Below are 18528 nucleotides of genomic sequence, written 5' to 3'. Positions count from 1 at the left end.
ATAAAGTTAAATTTGAATTTGCTTCATCTCCTTTTCATTTTGTTTTTTGATAAGTTATATGATAGGATACCAATTGTAGAAATTCTGACTAATGAAAATGGTGAAGAATAGCACATCTGTAAAATGTGTTCTGATGAAGTTAAACATATAGCAGTGCTGTCTAATAAATCAAAAATCCCTTTTCAATGTAATAAGAAAAATTAATATTTTTTAAATTTTGTGTTAGATTTATTGATTACTGTTCTAGCTATAATTGAAAAATCAATAATAAATATAATTTTATCCATATAATTTGCAGAATACCCAACAAACATAAGTCCCTTTTTCAAGTCCCAATTCTTCTTTATATTCTCTATACTGTATAATTTTCATTATCACACTTAAATTTTTTTGCAATATATTCAATACTTTCAGTTTAAATTAAGATTAGACTAGTATTAGCCATACTGTGAAAGGAAGTCACAAACTTTTGCTATCCAAACCAAAAAATAAAACAAAATATATATTAATAAATAAAAAATAAGCAATAAAATTAATAAAAAATAACAATAAAAATTAATGAAAAATTAATAAAAAATAAGAACACAAATAAAAAAGAAAATAAATAACTTATGTGTTTCTCTCCTTGCATAGGTAACTGTCCAGTTACCCTTTGAATTTATACAAGCTGTTGGCCTCAACTACCCAGGAGGAAGCTTATTCCACTAATTAACAACTCACTGGCTAAAACTTCCTACAATCTAGTGTAAACCTCTTTCCCTACAGTTTTATATATATATATATACAGGCATACCTCGATTAACGTTACCTCTGATAACGAAGCTTCTATATAATGAAGTCGGCAATTTCAAGCCCCATTTAACATAAAAAAAATATTCCAGTTTAATCACCTGAAATCTAAACAAACTGAAGAAATTACGGAAACCTTTGGGGCTTCTCGTGGTTGGTTCGAGAAATTTAAAAAACGGGCCAGGATTCATAGTGTAAAATTAACAGGAGAAGCTGCAAATAAGTTTCCAGTAAAACTAAAAGAAATAATTGAACGTGAAAATTTTCCAAATTTGGTGTTCAATGTTGACGAAAGTGGTTTGTTCTGGAAACGGCTACCAACAAAAAGCTTCATTTCTATTGAAGAAAAATCAGCTGCTGGGTTCAAAGCAGCCAAAGACCATTTAACGTTACTCATTGGATGAAATGCCTCTGGCGATTATAAATTAAAATTGTTATTAGTTTACCATTCAGAAAATCCGAGGGCGTTAAAAGGTAGCATAAAAATGAATTTACCTGTAATATGGAAAGCAAATAGAAAAGCGTGGGTTACCAATGAGTTATTTACTGATTGGTTTGTTAACCACTTTTGTCCTGAAGTAAAACGGTATTGTCAAAAAAAAAAAACAACTTTGAAGAAAAAGCTCTTTTGTTGTTAGACAATTCTCCGGAACATCCTACTGATCTTAACACGTTGGACACATGCATTCCTGTCAAAGTTGTGTTTCTTCCAGCAAACACAACTTCCCTGATTCAACCATTGGATCAGGGAGTAATAGCATCATTTAAAGCTTATTATCTGCGTCGAACATTAAGCAGTTTAACTGAACTAGAGAATAAAGAGGAAATGACAGTTAAAACTTTTTGGAAAAACTACACCATTGAAAACATTGATAGTTCTTGGAAAGAAGTCACTAAGAAATGCTTAAATGGAGTTTGGCGCAAAATATGGCCAGAAGTTGTACTAGAAGAAGAAAATAACATCCAAGAAATTAGAAATGAAGTTATTCAGATGGCTCAATCAATAGGTTTCGAAAATGTAGATGAAGAGGATGTTAGAAATTTATTGAATGCAGAAGATGATGGTTTTTCAATGGAAGATTTAGAAAACCTTGATAGCAACGAAGACAAAGATAATGAAGACGAGGTTAAAGAAGTTCCTGCCGAAAAAGTGTTAACAACCAAAGATTTAAAAAGATGCTTAAATGACATTGAAAACGTTTTAAATTTTTTTAGTGAAAATGATCCTGATTTAGGAAGAAGTGTTATTGTTAAGCGATCAGTGTTAAATGCAATAACTCCGTATAGGCAATTGTTAAATGAAAGAGAAAAAGAGCATAAGCAATTAACTTTAGACTCATATTTTAAAATATGATTTCACTTTGCATGTAAGTTGACTGTTTATTTAATAAAACTTTTCTTTGTTCGAAAAAAAAAAGCTTTTCATTTTCTTTACGTAGGAACGTATCCCTATTCTGGCCATAGTATTTTTACCTCTGAAAACGAAGTTTCGCTTAACGAAGTAATTTCGTGGAACGCATCCTATTCGTTATTCGAGGTATGCCTGTATATATAAAATCCCACTGAATTGTCTTATTCAGTGGGATTATAACCTCCCTGACTACACAAACAAATGTTCAATAAATTATTGAAAGGACGCTATGGGCCTTCCTGGCCACCAGTCTACACTGCTTGGATAACTTCCACCTGTATCATAACTCTTAAATCCTGTTTCTTCCTCCATTGTTTTCAATTTAACCTCGCTAAGTGTATAAATTATTTTAGGATTGCAATTCTGCAATTGCAAAAACTTGCATTTTACTGAATTAAAACAAAGCTGCCACTTTTCTGATCATCTTTGAAGTTTATCCAAGTCATCCTGAAGAAGTGCCACTTGACACTGATCATAACTACTCTCCAAATCCTCACATCATCTGGAAATTTCGGCATCATGCCCTCTATCTCAATAGCCCAATCCAAAGAGTAACTATTAATCACAACTTTCTGTCCCATGATCTGCAATCTATCTGAGAATCTTACCCGTGATTCCAACATGTTCCAAATTATACAGTAACCTCTCATGAGGAACTGAACCAAACATTTTGCTAAAATCCAAATAAACAATGTTAAAATTATTTCCCACATACAAGTCATGATGCGTAGCACACGCTTCTTGATTAGACCGGGGTTCGAGCCCGTCACCACCAAATATGGAGGATGCGGAAAGGTCAGGGAATGACCACCGCATATCCCGGAGCAATATGGCCTTAGTTGCTAATGCTCCTAAAAACCCAAATAACAAACATAACAAACAAGTCATGATTAACTGTGTCAAAATAGCTAATCAGCTAAACATGATTTTCTCTTGACAGAACTGTGTTTTGTATACCCCTCAGAATTCCATTTCTCTCTAAACGTCCCTGTATTGCACTCTTTATTGCTGCCTCCATGGCATTCCCTTACCTTACCACTGAACCTCAAACTTACTATAGTGAGTAACTACTGACTGGTCAGTAGTTATTCACTTTGCTTTTAGAACTACTTTTATGTACAATTTAAAGGACCCCGATATAACGGATTTCAGATTTAATGGACCGAACAAATAATAATACAGTAATGTACATATTAATCTCGACCATATTTTTTTTTTTAGGTGATACAAAACTTCAGCGTTATTATTATTTAAAAATTAATAATAATTACCTATTTCCATTATTGTTTTGATAATTACCTACTTTTATTTTTCTAATCAAATTCAGGAAATTGTTTTTTAATCTTTCTGAAAAAAGTGTGTTCAAATAGCTGTTTTTTTAACAGATAAAAGCAGGCGGTGACTTGCAAGCTGAACATGACTCGGGACACTAAACTGCAGGTCTACCGACTCACTTCGTTTCGATCTCGGTCTGTCTGAAGCTATCATGCGGTCAGGTTGTATACAGTGTTTCTGTGATTTCTGAATTATGACTTTATTTATTAAATAATTTTGCAATCCTTACAATTTAAAATGGTATCAAGAGATAGAGGAGTTAAAAGAAAGTGTATGAACTTAAATGTGGCACAGAAATTAGAGCTAATTGAGAAATTAGCTCTAATTTCACAAACAGTAGCACATGTTTATGAAATTTACGGTGTAAAAAAACAAATTGTTTCTGATATCCGTAAATCAAAGGCCAAATTGCAACATAAATTTTATATTGTACAGTACTGTATATTGTATTAAAGCTTTTTTTTTTTTACGTTAAGAACAATAAAAAATGCCTCCCCCCCAGGTTGTGCATTCGATTTAATGGACTTTAGGCATTAACAGACACCCCTTCTCCCCTATTAGTCTGTTAAATCAAGGGTTTCCAGTATTGGCAATACATTGGTGATTTTCCAATCCAAAGGAATCTCTCCCAAGTATGATGATGCTCCCACAATTAACCTTAACAGGTCAATGCACTTGCTTGCCTCCTTTCTCAAAATTTGGTATATGGCATCAACTCAGGAGCCTTATTTGACTTTAGGCTTGAATGTGTTTTTAATAATAATTCAGCTGTAATTTTAATATTTACAATTTCATATTGCTCAGCCTCACTCAACAGCCTGCCTTCAACTATGAGGGATCTTTCATCTGCAAAGATAGATACACTAGATAATTTATCACCACATCAGAGACATAGATCAAAAAACAGCTTCATCCTTCAAAACACACAAAATCTTACTGATGTGTGTGCCATGACTTAACACAATAGAACAGAATGATCAAGTACATGCTGATCTGTTTCAGAAATATTGTTTTATTTGGAGGATTCTATTATGAGGGACACAGGTAATTTTTTTTTTCTGCTGGTTTTAGGCCATCTATCCTTAGAAGAGGGTTGCCAGTTTTAAAGGTGGAGTAAAGAGAATATTATTAATCACATGGGAATTAATGGTGTTAAGGGCACACAAACTGATTACCTGCTGCAAGTATAAAGGGCATGCTGAAAAAATGTAGTAAGTTAGGTCAGAGTGTACTTGTTTTGCAAATCTACCCAGGCACAATAGTCAGGACTGCATGATGAAATCCTTATGGATTAACAAAAGACTTGAGAGACTATGCAAGACTTTTGGGGGATGAGGAAGTGTGGTGTGGCTTGCCCCTAGTGGGTAGGAGGAATAAATTTTACAGAGGTGTAATAGATTGCTTCTATTGAATCTATTTTGTAGAGATGGAATACATCTTATCAAAGATGGTGCAAAGGTCTTTGCCAATGTTATTGAGGAGGGGCTTAAATGTCCAAGGAAACTGCTTGTCAAAGGTAACAGAGATAATAAGAGACTCATTTTCTTAAGGTTCTTGTGTAAGCCTGAACCTTAAGAAAATGAGCATCTCCATTAACAGAGATAATAAGAGACTCATTTTCTTAAAGTTCTTGATTCCAGAGACAATCCTAAGAATCTTCTAATATTGGAGACAGATGTACTAAGGGCAGCAATTCTGAAGAAACAAGCTTAAATAACTTTAAGAGATGTGCTTGCCAGGGTAGTAAACAATAGAAGAAAACGTAGCCTAAACCATGCTTACAGAAATATCCAAAGTATTGTCCATAAAATGAGTGAGTTTGAAATATTAGCCAAGAACTGCCTTTATGTGGGTGGGGATCGTGGTACTTGTCAAAAGTAGCCTACATGTGGAAGCAGTGCCAAATTATAATGATGTAATGATATAAATTGTAATTATGGTTATACTTTTGCTAATAATTTTATAAAACAAGTTGATTAATATATATTTGATAAAATACAGTAACAGTTAGCATACAAATTATATATTCAAACTTAATTAAAAACACAAATTTCTAAAAGTAATAGTCTTGAGCAGCAAAGAGAAAATATATATTCTCTATGAAAAAAAAAACATTACACAGTCGATTCCGGTTAATTGGGACAAGTACATTTTGGCCTGATTAAGCAGCTGCCCCAATTATCTGAAGTTTCATGTAAAAAAAAGTTAAAAATACAATGGACCCCCGCTTTACCATTGATTCACTGTACAATCAAATCATGTTACGATGGAGTCACCATAGTAAAATACCGTTCACTATACAATGTGTAGTAAGCACCGGTCATTGTGATCACGTTTGTGAATTGAATTTTAAAATTCTATTAAACAGCGATTCTAATTAGCGAAAATAGGAGGAGTGTTATCCACAGGCTATAAAAGTAAAGATATATTAAGCATAAATTTACCTTTTATTTTATTACCTTACCAATTAAAAAATACGGAACCAGAGGAAGAAGAGCAAGAAGAAATACAACCCCACAGCAGCTGAAGTGGAAAGAGATGAGGTTATGATAACCAGAATAGAGGACGAGTGGAAGAAGACCTTAACAGAATTCGAAGGAATGGACCCCACAATGACTCACGTGATACTGAAGCAGATGCCGAATAGACCTTGTGTAGAGTCACAGACCACCTCAATCGGCACATAATACTGCATTACTTTGACAGCAATGGTGCAAGACTGGAGGCCATCCACACAGCCGTGAATTGTGCTGTGGTAGCAGCCACGAGGATTAATGGAAGAGAAACGAGAGACCAGCAGCAGAAGAACTGAAAACAGAACAAACCGCCAGCTTGGGAAAGAAGACTCCAGCAGAAGATAGAAGAATTAAGAGTCAAGATAGGCTAACTGACCCAGTACCAACGGGGCAATAAGAGTAAGAAATTAATTAGAAAAGTGAAGAGCATCCTCAAGAGAGAGACAGCATCCACAGCAAACATGAGATAAAAAAATCAGAGAATAGGTTGTTGTTGTTGTTATTTGGTTTTTAGGAGCATTAGCAACTAAGGCCATATTGCTCCGGGTATATGCGGTGGTCATCCCCTGACCTTTCCGCATCCTCCGTATTTGGTGGTCACGGGCTCGAACCCTGGTCTAATCAAGGAACGTGTGCTACGCACTGTTGCTCCTGCCCACCTGGCTACGGAGGCACCCAGAGAATAGGAAAGTACTTGGACACATTGAAGCATCACCTCCTTGCACTCAGCAAGAGACTATGCCAATACAAAGAGAGCTCCCAGAGGAAAATAAACAACCAAATTATTTCAATGAGGACCAAAGAGGCTCCTACAAGAGTCTCAGAGAAGACAGGAAAGGGAACTGACCACCCGAGCAGAAGATGATTGAGGAGTTCTGGGGAAACATATGGAGCAGGGAAGTAAGACATAACAGCCGAGACCCCAGGTTAGAACTAGAATGTAAGAAAACCAAGGACGTACAAGAAATGAGAGGGTGGGTGGGAGATTCAGGAAGAAGTAAAATAGATGAACAAGAACTCTCATATCTGATGAACTCCAAGAATAGATAATGTCCACAACTACTGGCACACGAAGCTCACTTGCAAACACAAGCATCTGTCAGAGTAGCTCACCCGAATGATAAGGCACCCAGAGACAATCCCAAAGTTTCTCACTCAAGGAATCACATATCTGAAGCGTTAAGACGAAGATACAAGAAACCCAGCCAATCACCTGTCTCCCAACGATGTACATGATCCTGACCAGCTGCATAACCAGTAAGATATCAGACTACTTGGAGAGCCAGAACATAATGGCCGAACAGCAGAAAGGATGCAAGACGCAATTAACCATAGATGTCGCAGTTATGGAGCAAACCTACAAGAAGCACCACAACATGTACACAGCCTACATTGATTACCACAAGGCCTTCGATTCCGTGCCTCATAGCTGGCTAATAGAGGCGCTGAACATCTACAAAGTCAATCAAAGTGACAAACTTCCTAGGAGGAAACGATGGTGAAATGGAGTACCACCATTAAGGTCGAAAACATCACAACCAGGCCAATCCCCATCAGGAGAGGAATCTTTCAGGGAGATGCCCTGAGCCCATTGTGGTTCTGTCTAGCACTTAACCCGCTATCCACCATGCTCAACAATAGCACGTACGGATATCACCTCAAAGAAGGAAGGAAGAACCCATATACCCTCATCCACCTGATGTACATGGATGACATTAAGCTCTATGAGGGAACCGAGAAACACCTCCAGCAACTACTCCAGATCACCGAAGAATTCAGCAATAATATTAGGATGGAATTTGGTCTAGACAAATGGAAGATCCAGAGATTGCACCAGGGAAAATCAGTCAACCAAAACTACCAGCTCCAGACTGGTAAAGAGACTGAAGCCATGGCAGAGGGAGAGGCCTACAAATACTTGGGGATGATGCAGGCTCAGCAGTTACAGCACAAGGAAATTAAGGCCTGCTGACCAAAAAATACCATGAGAGACTCAGAAGCCTGCTGAAAGCAAAGCTGAATGGAGGAAACAGTTAAAGCTATAAACATCTATGCAGTCCTATTGCTAACATACTCCTTTGGGGTCATAGAATGGACTAACACCGAGCTGGAGGATATCATGAGAAAGACAAGGACAATGACAACCAAGAGCCGCCAACACCACCCAAAATCTCCCATGGAGAGACTGACAACTGACCTGAAAGAAGGAGGAAGGGGCCTGATAAACCTCATTGAGCAACAGAAGACAGCGATAGTTAACTGAAGGATTACTTCCAGAAACACACATCAGCACTCCAGCAGGCCATAAGGAAGATGGTCAAGAGGTATACCCACTAAACCTAAGAGATGGGTCCCCCACCAAACTAGGAGGCACAAACGAAGCTAGAAAGATGGACACTCCATGGCAGACACTACAATATTCTCCATCAAGATCACATAGATAAAATTGCTTCCAAATGCATGGCTCACGAGTAGGACGCTCTTCCTCGAGAGTGAAGGATTCATGCTAACCTTCCAAGACCAGGTAATCAACACCAGGAACTATAGAATATACATCACCAAGGTGCCCAGAGTGTTTGATGACACATGTCGATGATGAAAGTGTACCATACTACAAGTACGAACCCCAGGCAGTACTAGAGACCCGAAGCCATAAGCTGTACTGGGACTGCGCCATAATAATGGATAGAAAAATCCCACACAACAGACGAAACATAACCCTTGTGGACAAGAAGGAAAAGGCTACCTATCTGATTGACATAGCAGTACCCAACACTGGCAACCTGCAGAAACTCAAGGGGAAAAAATCAGGAAGTACCCAAACCTAAGACAGGAGATCAAAAAGATGTGGCATATGCAACAAGTAACGACCATCCCGATCATCATGTCAACCACAGGTATGGTGCCAAAGACCCTATATAACAGCCTAGTAGCAATAGGCTGTTATGTAGGGTCACCCAGAAAACACCTACAAGGAACTCCAGAAAGTCGCAATCCTGAACACCTGTAGGATAGTCAGAGTTTCCCGACCAACAGTAATGCTAGACATAACAACAACAATCACCCTGTGTACTTGGTAACAATAGCCGTCACAATACTCACGCTCATATTATAACCCCCAATCAGGGAAAAATAATATGAGCAATAATAATATATAATAATAATAATATCAAAAATAAATTAATTTAAACTAATAAAATAAAAAAAGCCTTGTCTAACAATATAGTAATAGAAATAACACATTTTTTAAAAATTTTATTTTATTTGTAAGATAAACTAAGAGAAAAGTAATTAATAGAAATGAAAATATCGTACACTATATATTTTGAAATATACAATATTTTAGTATCACACTAAAAAGAATTACAATCTTAATATAAAAGGAGACATACAAACCATTACCTTTTTAAACAAATTAATCTAATTTAAAGAAAGAATCCAATGTTGTTTATGCAGACAAATGCAATCAAATGCAATGTTGTTTCTTTATCAACGTTACTGCAGGCCAACACATTCTCTATTATGCTCAATGCATTTTGGGCATCTTTTTCAGACGGCAGTGTGTGTGTGTGCTTCTTCACTTTTGCTGTCGCTGGTAACAAAAACTTCATTGTTTTGCTTGGTGCTCAGCAACTCTTCTATTTTTGCTTTGATATGGGAGCAACTTCATCATCTACCTGCACAAATTCTTCAAATTTGCCAACAAAATTCATATGCTCCTTCAAATTCCCCCATTTTCAATGTTACTATCACATTTGTTTGCTAGACCATGTTTTTTGATGATATTCTCTCCAAAGCCACTCTTTCTGATGCAATACTGTCCCAAGCAATAACAAGATTATGGGTAGCATCCAAGACATTCCAATTTGGCTGCAAATTGTTCCCTGCTTGTATGTTGCTGATTAAGTACCTTATTAGGCAGGCTCTGTATGCTCTCCTGAGGTTATAAATGATGCCTTGACCCAGTGGCTGCATAAGTCTGGTGGTATGGGGAGGTAAAAACAAGCCGTCTATTTGTCAACTTAAGTGTCTCGGCAGAATGTGCTGTACAATGATCTAGATCATCAAAATTTTTCCTTTTTTTCTGAAGCCATTCTTCTGTCCACTTTTGATAATCAAGACTATAAAATTTTGACTGTAAGCCAAGCATTTCTATTGGCCTTATAATCACAGGGAAGTTGGTTAACTTCTTTAAAACATCTTGGCTTGGAAAACTTACCAATCACAAGTTGGTATAGTTTTGTATTGCCATTTGAATTGTAGAATAACAGAACAGTGAGTCTCTGTTTACTTAATTTTCCACCATGCACAGCAAATGTTTTCTTTGGCAGCAAATTATAAAATAAACCTGTCTCATCAAGATTATATATATCAAGACTATATCAAGATCATCAAGATTTGGCTCATATTTTTCAAGAATGGCCCGTACAGAACACAACTAGTCTGTGGCCTTTTCTTTATCGACTAATCCAGATTCAACGCAAACATTTCGCAAAACCAAGTTATTCCTGTTTTTAAATCTTTGGAGCCTGCCATTGCTGCATTTGAAGTGTTGAATTCCTTTGTAATGTCTTTTACCGATATAATTTCATGTTGCTGAGGCTGACCGGGCTAGCCGGGTGGGTAAAGTGCCTGCCTGGCAACCCAAAGGTCACAGGTTTGAATCCTGCCTCGGGCTTGGATCAGAGTAAAAAAATGCAAAAACCTTGGGAGATGCAATATGGCCACAGAAGCCAATGCGACAACAACTAAAAAAAAAAAAAAAAAATGTTTCTGGGCTAGATAATTTGCCTTTTCTTGCAATTGGTACCACTCAAAAAGTTTTATTTCAAGCTCCTCGTGTTTTACACCACAAATTCATTACCTGATTTTTATTGCTGCTCCAGTGTCGCACACTTCAAGTTTTTCAGTTTTTCAGTATTGTAGAAAAAGTAGGTAAAAGGATGTTGAATTCCTTTGTAATGTCTTTTACTGATATAATTTTCAGTTTAATTTAATTTCCAGGCTTAATTCTCTCTGTTTACATTCTTCCACCATAAAATTGCTAGATAAGATTTAATATGAACAAACTTTAAATAAATTTAAAGACACAAGTTCCAAAAAAAAAAAAAAAAAAAAAGACATCAACTGAGATAAAATGGCACTAAAAATAGATTATACTGTACTGTAGCAAAAAACTCTTTGAACATAACTGGTGTAATGTAACAATTGTAACTGACCTTAATCCCATGGAGAGTGAGGGAGTGTTTGTAAACAACTTAGAAAAACTTTTTTTATTCTTTTGTTAATTTAAACTCATTTTTCATGAGTTGACTTTTTTTTTTTTTTTTTTTTTTTTATGTGAACACCAAACACGAGAGGTATTAGAACCTATAGTACTTAGTACAGTGCTTGGGTTGGAGGTTCAGAAAACGAAAGAAGATATTTGTTGACACTGGACTCGAACTTCTGCAGATTGTAATTTTCAGGAAATACGTATGAAGGAAGGTTGTTCCAGAAAACGGCAGTTGAATGAATAAATTAGGAAGATGAAAAGTTGGTTCTGTGGGTTTGAAGTTGTACAGTAAATGGATGTTGGCTGGTGGCGGCATGTGTTCAGACTGTTTTGAAAAAGAGAGCAGGAATTATAGAAGCCAATTCAGAAGAACAGTGCCCATGGAAGTATCTGTAGAAGAGGCATGCAGCAGAAACAGTACGTCTAGGAGAAAGCGAGTGGAGAGACTGTTAGAGATGAATCATTAATTAACCTAACTGCCCTCTTCTGAATGGAATCAAGAAGCCTGAGAGAGATTTTGGGGGCACCACCCCAGATGTGGAAACAATATTCCATGGCAAGGCGGATTTGCGATTTATACAGAGTGAGCAGCTGTTTGGAAAAGTAACGACGAGAGCAAAAGAGAAAACCAAGTTTTTTAGATGCAGAGGAAGCAATTTTTGTAATGTGCTTGTGCCAAGAGAGATTAGAAGTCAGGGTAATCCTCAAAAGAGATATATCATTTTGCCTAGAAATCGAAGTGTCCCTAAAGATAAGCATAAGAGCAGAAGAATCGTTTTGCGAGATATAAGACAAGACTGAGTTTTAGAAGGGTTGAAATCAACTAAGTTGTCTTTGCCCCACTGGAGAATTACCTGAAGATCGACATTTAACGAATTAGTAGCAGATTTTCGAGAAGTTGAAGCTGATTGAGCAGGACAAGGTTTCTCAAAATGGAAAGTGGAATGCAATGTGCTATCATCAGCAAAACTATGAATAGGATTGCCAGTCAATGGAAGAAGGTCATTAATATACAAGAGGAAAAGAGTGGGGGAAAGAACTGAACCTTGGGGGACACCGGCATTAGTGGAGAAGTTAGAAGACAGAGAGCCATCTACCATCACCCTCAGTGAGCGATCAGAGAGAAAACTGGATAACCAATTACTAAAAACAGTTGGCAAACCATAAGATGGAAGCTTGTTTAGAAGATCTTTGTGCCAAACACGATCAAAAGCCTTTGAGATGTCAAGAGCAACTACTTGTGTTTCATCAAACTTTTCCATTGAATTAGTCCATAAATGGGTAACATAAGCCAGAATATCACCAGTGGATCAACACTGACGGAATCCATACTGGCGATCGTTGATCAGACAGAAGGTTTCTAGGTAGTTTTAAGAGTTGGCGATTAATGGATTTCTCCATTACTTTAGAAAGAATAGAAGTAATTGCAATGGGACGATAATTGGATGCAAGGGATTTGTCACCCTTTTTAGGAACTGGCTGGATATGAGCAAATTTCCAAGCAGAAGGAAAAACACCTTTGGAATAAGAAAGTGAAGAAAGGCGGCAAAGAATAGGAGTAAGTTCAGGAGCACAGGTTTTGAGAACAAGTGGAGAAATACCATCAGGACCTGCAGCTTTCTTAGCATCAAGATTCATCAAAATCCTTCTGATATCCTTTTGACGGAAGACCACAGGAGGCACTGAATGGAGCGTGTTGGGAATGGTGGGAGGTGTTTTACCAAGATCATTAATACATGAGCTGGAAGAAAAATGAGATGCTAGCAGATCAGCTTTATCCTTGGCTGAAGTGACAACAGAACCATCTGGTTTGGACAGAGGTGGGAGCAGAGATGGGCAAAAGTTGTGGCCAATAGCTTTGGCAAGAGACCAGAATGCTCGGCTACCATTAGGGCAAGAAGCAAGTTTTCTACTCTTAGCCTTTTCAAACTCTAGTTTGGACAGATTAATAACTGCTTTACAATTGTTGCGAGCTTTGGTGTAGGCAGAAAATGAAACTGAAGAATTAGAAACAAGCCAATTACGATATGCAACATTCTTCTCTTGAACAGCCTTAGCACATTTATTGGAAAACCAAGGTTTAGATAAAGGACGAGATTTTAAAGTGGAGTGTGGGATAAAGGATTCCATTCCTGCAAGAATAATTTCACTGACACGATCTGAGCAAACGTTGACATCAGAAGTTTTGAAACAGTAATCCGACCAAGGAAAAGAAGAAAAGAAGTCTCGCAGGTCATCCCATTTTGCATTCTTGTAAAGCCAAACAACACGAGGTTGGGAATAGCCATGAGATAAAGGTTCCATTGGAGAAGAGACAATCACCAAGTTGTGATCTGACGTGCCTAAAGGACCTCTCACTTTGACCGTGTACTTAGAAGGGTTGTTTGTGAGAAAAAGATCAAGTGTACTGGCTGTATGATTAGGATTGTCCGGTATTCCTGTAGGTAAATGAACAATCTATGCTAGGTCATTAGTAAAATGACCTAGCACAGATTGTTACACCTCTAAAACCCACTGTTTTAGAGCTGTATCCTCGGTGTGACTAGAAAACGGAAGCCAGCTGGAGTTGTGAACATTAAAATCACCAAGGAAAATTACCTCACTGTTAGGAAATTTGGACTGGAGAAAGTCAAGCTGCAAAGAGAGGAAGTCAAAGAGCTCCAAGTGATTAGTGGAGTTGGGAGAACGGTAGAGACAACAGATGAATTTGGCACAATGAGGTAGAGAGATTTTAAGCCAGAGAAGATCAAAGAGAGGAGATTCCAAATTGCTAAGTCTCTGACAGGGAATATCAGAACGGACATATGCACAAGTACCACCTTTGAGGCGAAAGGAATCATACAGCGAATAATTTGGGCATCTGAGATGAGCAGTAGTTGAATCAACCGATAACTGAGATTCTGTCAGAAAAAGTACATGGGGTTTGGCAGACTGCAAGTGGAAATGGACATCGTTGAGATTAGAATTGAGTCCACGTATATTTGTGAAATGAATTAGGAAGTGCTTGGGAGGTTTAGATCTTTTCGCAGATAAGCTTGCTCTATTAGTTTGACAATTCACGGTGTATTCAATAGTAAGAAAAAGTGGGTGGGACATGCTGTATGAAGTAATGAAATTTTTGGATATGGCATACACATGGTAAGACTATATCCAGATCCTTGACATAACGTGGCCTCGACAATGCTCCCCGCATACACACTACTCAGACTCCCTCCAGTCACTATCTGGCAGAGTAGAGGTAGCAAGATTATACACTAGCTGATCCAGTAGCCTCCTAGAGAGTTACCAATAGGTTCGGTCCGGTGTACTATCTAGCGGCCGGCCTGCGAACACTGTTTTAGAGCTGTATCCTCGAAATGTAAGGAATATTGGATCTTGCCACGACGTTCATCATAATCTCAAAAGTCATCAATCATACTGCATGATGGAAGAGAAAGGGAAAGGTGGAAATAGAGAGGGGCCGTTCCTCCATGTGGTGTGGGCGCCACACCTCGACCCCTGCTTACGTTGGTTCACACCTGGGTGGTCACCCACCATGTACTTGTGCATGGAAGTTATACCCAGGATTACTAACAGTCCCACCATCGTAAAGGTGCAAGCAGAGGATTTGGCTGTCACAGACCGTCCGGACTTCGCCGAAATTGGGTCCACTTGACTTGAGTGTCACCCAAATATCAGTTCCATCAGCATTTTAGACTCCCAGGTAGCAAGTACAGCTTGTCTGGCATATCTGAGAGAATGTCTGTGACAACCTCAAGGACTAAAGGCAAACTTCCATACATCTATTCTGTAACCATCCTTTTTCAATTCGAATTTATGCCCCCCCTCATGTGCAGTGAAATTTTTCAGAGTGCATTTAAGTTGTAGCTACCATAAACTGGTTTTGTTTACACAAAAGTAAATTTTAACAAGTAAGTGCCATCCTTCGGGAATCAGGGAACGGCATGGCCAGAGGCAATATTAGGGGCAATAATCAGACAGCTGTGCTAAGATTTGTATTAATCATACAAAATAACAATATTTATTTCTCATGGGGTGAAAACGAACTTTGTAATACATATTAAACCATATTTTGTAATAAACGAATATATTTATATAGAAAAGCCTATTGTTTAGCAGGGGAATTACATGTGCTTCCTATAAATGAGTACTTTGTATAAATCAAGTTTGCATTAACGCAATTTTACTGTACTACTTTAATCATTTTTGCTTTACCGATCCCTTCTCTCTAATTGGCTATTCAATTCAGCCTACAATTTTGCTTAATTCATTGTTTCATTAGGATATTCACGTTATTTCTCTTTCATATACCTTCAACATCTCCAATTTCTGCTCTCCTTCTATTAGTTTTGGCATCTTGTATAATTTATGCATCCATCTTCATACTTTTTAACAGACTTATTAATTCTACCTCACATATATACTTTTGTATCCTTTTCTGCTGCTTTGTGCACTCAGGTGCAAATGTCATATCTTCATTATTATTTTTATCTCTTCGTTACCGCTTAACGTTTCATTCTATTATACTTATTTCATATGCACACGTGTGTGTGTGTGTGTGTGTGTGTGTGTGTGTGTGTGTGTGTGTGTGTGTGTGTGTGTGTGTGTGTGTGTGTGTGTGTGTGTGTGTGTGTGTGTGTGTGTGTGCGTGCGTATCTCTTTCTCTGTGTGTGTATATATGTATGAACTTTGTGAAATTTCTGAAAAGAAAATTCAAAGTTTTATGTTTAAAACAATGCAACTTTAGTCTGATTTATACATAAATATATAATAATAACTTTATTTATCATTAATTTGCTATACAAAGAAGGAATAATTTGACCAGTTCCAGAGGGTCTGTTTTACAGATCCCGGTTTGGGAAATGTTGTAGACTAGTAAATTAAATTTTACATTATATAAATTATAAATACCTGTCAGATTAGATCCAATGTCAATAAATTTTTTTCTGATTATTTGTGTAGCCATAGTCATCCATGAGAAAGCAAAATCTGCAACAAAAGTATTTAGAAAAAACAATGAACATACAATAGTCAACTGCACAAAATGGACACAGGACTATAATAAAGAAGTTAACGTATACAATATGTTACATTTCAAGTGTGTTAAATTTTTTATTTCTTACATTAATTGAATTTTTTTCAGTGCTTAATAAAAATGAAAGGCAATAATTAATAATTAATTGTTTTCACTTTACTGCAACAAACATAATATCCACTGCATCAGCTAAAATATACATATATGTGGACAGCCTATGTGTTATAAAAAAAATAAAAAATAATTGTAAGATTTCTATTAATCTGATTTTAATGAAATTTGGGTTGGCATGACAAACCATTCTAAAAGAGCTAAATATAAAATTTCATGAAAATCCATTCCACTGGGAGTTAGTTCAGTTATGTGTGGACAGACAGAAATGAAGACAAAAGGCACATTATGCATATAAGCTAACACACAGATATAGGTGTATTATATATATATAAAATACACCTATACAAAAAAATACAAATCTAATAGTTTTTTGTTATTTGTTTAGCTTCTACCACTTCAACTATTTTCAAATGAACATCAGGTGGCAATTCTTTATTTTCTAATGAAGCAAAGAAATTCATCAGTGAGGTCTATGTCATATTGTGTAACTTTCCTTTTGTTGCTACACCTTTCATAATTAAAAAATAAATAAATAATTTTTCATGGTGACTTTCATGGTCATAGTGACTGCTAAGAATCACAGGGGAAGATATAAACTTCTTACAACAGGAAGCTTCAAGAAACTTTGCAATTAGTTGAGCATGATGGGTCATTTATGCAATAATCAAACTGTGGGACATTTCTCATTACTTAGCTATGATTAATTTATTGATGTTTAATCATTAATCATGACTGACAGCTAATATAATTAGTTTGCACCACATAAATATAAAAATAGAGGAGATAATAACTTTACTTTTTGTGAGTGTTTCTTGATTGTGTGCTTTTCGAACATATCATATTTATAGGAGTCAGTTGACAAAATTTGCTAAATTCTCATCAATTTGATTTGATTTGATTTGGTAGTTGTTGGCGCATTGGCTTCTGTGGCCATATTGCACCTCCCAAGGTTTTTGCAGTACTTTGATCCAAGCCCGAGGCGGGAATCGAACCCGCGACCTTTGGGTTGCCGGGCAGATGCTTTACCCACTCGGCTAGCCGGTCGGCCTAAATTCTCAGCAAAGTAATATGAATAGTATTTCTAAATCAATACTAAAGTTACTAAGAAAGATATTTAAAAATTATCATTTCTTCTATTTGATATCACACAATTTTATTGTTTTGTAATTAGCATTAGCATTAGTAGTGGCATATGATGCAAACTTATATAGCATCAACCAAAAAAAAAAAAAAAAACCCTCCAATAGTTTGTTTAGTTCTTCCTTGAAGGCTCATTTAGACTATTGACTTCCACAACAACAACAGACAGACGTTTGTTGCAGCAATCGACCACTCGTTGACTAAAGGCAAACTTCCATACATCTATTCTGTAACCATCCTTTGTCAATCTGAATTTATGCCCCCCCCTCATGTGCATAGTCTGAGCAAGAGGAAGAATCCCATCAGCATGGAGCTTGCTTAATCCATTCAAACCCTTAACCACCTTCTCAGATCACCTCGCAGGTGTCTAGTATCCAGATGCTGCAATTTGCAGAACTGAAGCTTTTCTTGGTAAGAGCATCCCTTTGTCCCCCTAACCAATCTTGTTGTTCTTCACTGTATTCATTCTAGCAGCTCTACATCCTTCCTAAAATGAGATCGCCAGACCTGTATGCAGTACTCAAGATGTGGTCTGATCATTGACATATACAATGGGATAACCACCTCATCCCTGTTAGCAAAATTTCTGTATATCATTGACAAAACCCCATGAGCTGTTCCTGGCAGCCTATATGCACTGCTCAGAGAACTTCATATCTGAATGCACAATTACCTGTCAGATCCTTTTCATTTTCCATTACCCTGCATGTAGTACCACACAGTTGGTATGCTATTCTGGGATTACTGTTACCCATATGCAGGACTTTGCATTTCTCAATGTTAAATTGAGAAATGCCATTTCTCAGCTGCTCTGATTAACTTTTCTGGATCCTTTTGTCATAGCATACTGTCATTAACCAATCATGACCAAATAATTGACTAATCATGCTTGATCAGCAGCAAAGTTTTCCGG

The 18528-nt window shown here is 37.0% G+C and overlaps 1 protein-coding gene across 1 annotated transcript in view; it reads right to left on the bottom strand.

Moving 5' to 3' along the window:
- LOC150087518 (deoxyribonuclease TATDN1-like) overlaps positions 1–18528 on the bottom strand; it is a 119926-nt gene that overhangs the window by 98646 nt on the left and 2752 nt on the right. The window contains exon 2 of the mRNA XM_090372512.1: positions 16238–16315. Coding sequence (XP_090228638.1) covers positions 16238–16315 — 78 coding nt within the window. The remainder of the gene's footprint in view (positions 1–16237; positions 16316–18528) is intronic.

Source organism: Mastigoproctus giganteus, chromosome 4, assembly GCF_048544385.1.
Source record: "Mastigoproctus giganteus isolate SK-2022 chromosome 4, ASM4854438v1, whole genome shotgun sequence".
In the NCBI taxonomy this organism is placed as follows: Eukaryota; Metazoa; Arthropoda; class Arachnida; order Uropygi; family Thelyphonidae; genus Mastigoproctus; species Mastigoproctus giganteus.
This window is presented reverse-complemented; position numbering and strand designations above follow the sequence as displayed.